The sequence below is a fragment of the Nicotiana attenuata genome, chromosome 5, assembly GCF_001879085.1.
Source record: "Nicotiana attenuata strain UT chromosome 5, NIATTr2, whole genome shotgun sequence".
NCBI classification, from domain to species: Eukaryota; Viridiplantae; Streptophyta; class Magnoliopsida; order Solanales; family Solanaceae; genus Nicotiana; species Nicotiana attenuata.
In genome coordinates this window covers 34,327,917-34,329,261 of record NC_031993.1, presented here as the reverse complement: position 1 = coordinate 34,329,261, position 1,345 = coordinate 34,327,917, and the positions used below count along the sequence as shown (strand labels likewise).

Sequence of the window (1,345 nt, the reverse complement as noted above, 5' to 3'; positions counted from 1 at the left end):
CCGGACATAGCGGGAGCTTAATGCACGCTGCCCTTTTTTTTTGATTGGACAATCCAAAAAAATAATAAAAGGGAAAAAGAAGGCCATTTCCTTGTGATATGGTTCGCAAAATCTTATCTAACGGAGACAATAAATTATATTGATAATAAGTGAAACACATAAAAGATCTGAATGTCTTCCCCAATCATCATACTAATAACAGTATGATGAGATGAAAAGAGAGAGATTAGTCATGTGTCTTGTTTCCTAAATTAAACCTAGTGTAACTAATTGCTTGGCTGGTGGATCACCAATAGCTAGCCTGAGTTCAAGATCAATATCCTCCATGGAACTGGTCCTGATTCCCACTTTATAATCTGAAGTAGTGAAACTATATTTTTCATGACTGGAACATGGTTCATGGAGCATAGGCAATGATGAAACCATGCAGCTTTTTTGTCTCTTTGAAGCTGATACGCCTACTGACGAAGAATTTGCATCATCATCCAACAAAATAAACTTTTTTCCAGCACCCTTTAATTTTTTATCACCGTATCTATTAAAATCTTGCTTAGTACTGGAAGATGATGACATGATCTTTTGACCAGCTGCTAATTCCTTGATTTCAGGAGAATAAGCAAGATGGGAGAATTTTGAATTTCCCTGAGAAAATACGGCAGAAGAAAGAGTTGATGCACTTTTCGAATTTCTAGCTGGGGATTGTCTCTGAGGCTTTGAAAGACTTTGCGAAGGAGCTTCGTTTTGTGGGTTAAGGGATTGCTTGAGTCTTGCTCTATCCCTTCTGTGGACATTCATGTGACCACCTAAAGCTTGAGCAGACCTGAATTCTCTCTTACAAAAGCTACATGAATAACATCTTGGAGGCCATATAAAGCCAGCTCCCAGAGGAATTGTTTTGCTCTTCATCCATATTGAGTACTGTGATGAATATTCATCCATTTTACTTACTTGTTTAGGGGATTAAGGAGAAGATATTGAAAGCATATTACATTCCATGCGATATAAATATTACTCCAATAGTTATATATATAATGGACACTAGTATTGGAGTAATTAAAGGGGTGATGGTGAATATACAAGTTCAAATTGAATGCATTAAAGCTACTGACGGATGTCTAGGAGGATTGATTGGATTATTAGAAGAAAGACAAGAATATATACTAGAGATAAAAAGCTTAGATATTTTTATTTGAAAAGAAAATACTGATGAAAAGTCTTCTTTAATTTCCTGGTATTAGAAGGTTCAGTCTAATAGCTACATCATTTTGGCCTTTCTAGTGTTTTGGAATTTTGCCTGCTTTCTGGATATCTCTTAATGAATTACTGATACTTATTTTGGCAATTC

At 35.6% G+C, this 1,345-nt stretch overlaps 1 protein-coding gene across 1 annotated transcript; it reads right to left on the bottom strand.

Annotated features, from left to right (window-relative positions):
* On the bottom strand, nt 247-939 carry LOC109226114 (transcriptional regulator SUPERMAN-like). The gene has a single exon (XM_019390916.1). It carries the CDS (start codon nt 937-939, stop codon nt 247-249), a length of 693 nt encoding a protein of 230 aa, XP_019246461.1.

What these genes read in the sequence shown, in the direction of transcription:
- LOC109226114 (XM_019390916.1), bottom strand. Translation starts at nt 939, where the DNA reads ATGGATGAATATTCATCACAGTACTCAATATGGATGAAGAGCAAAACA.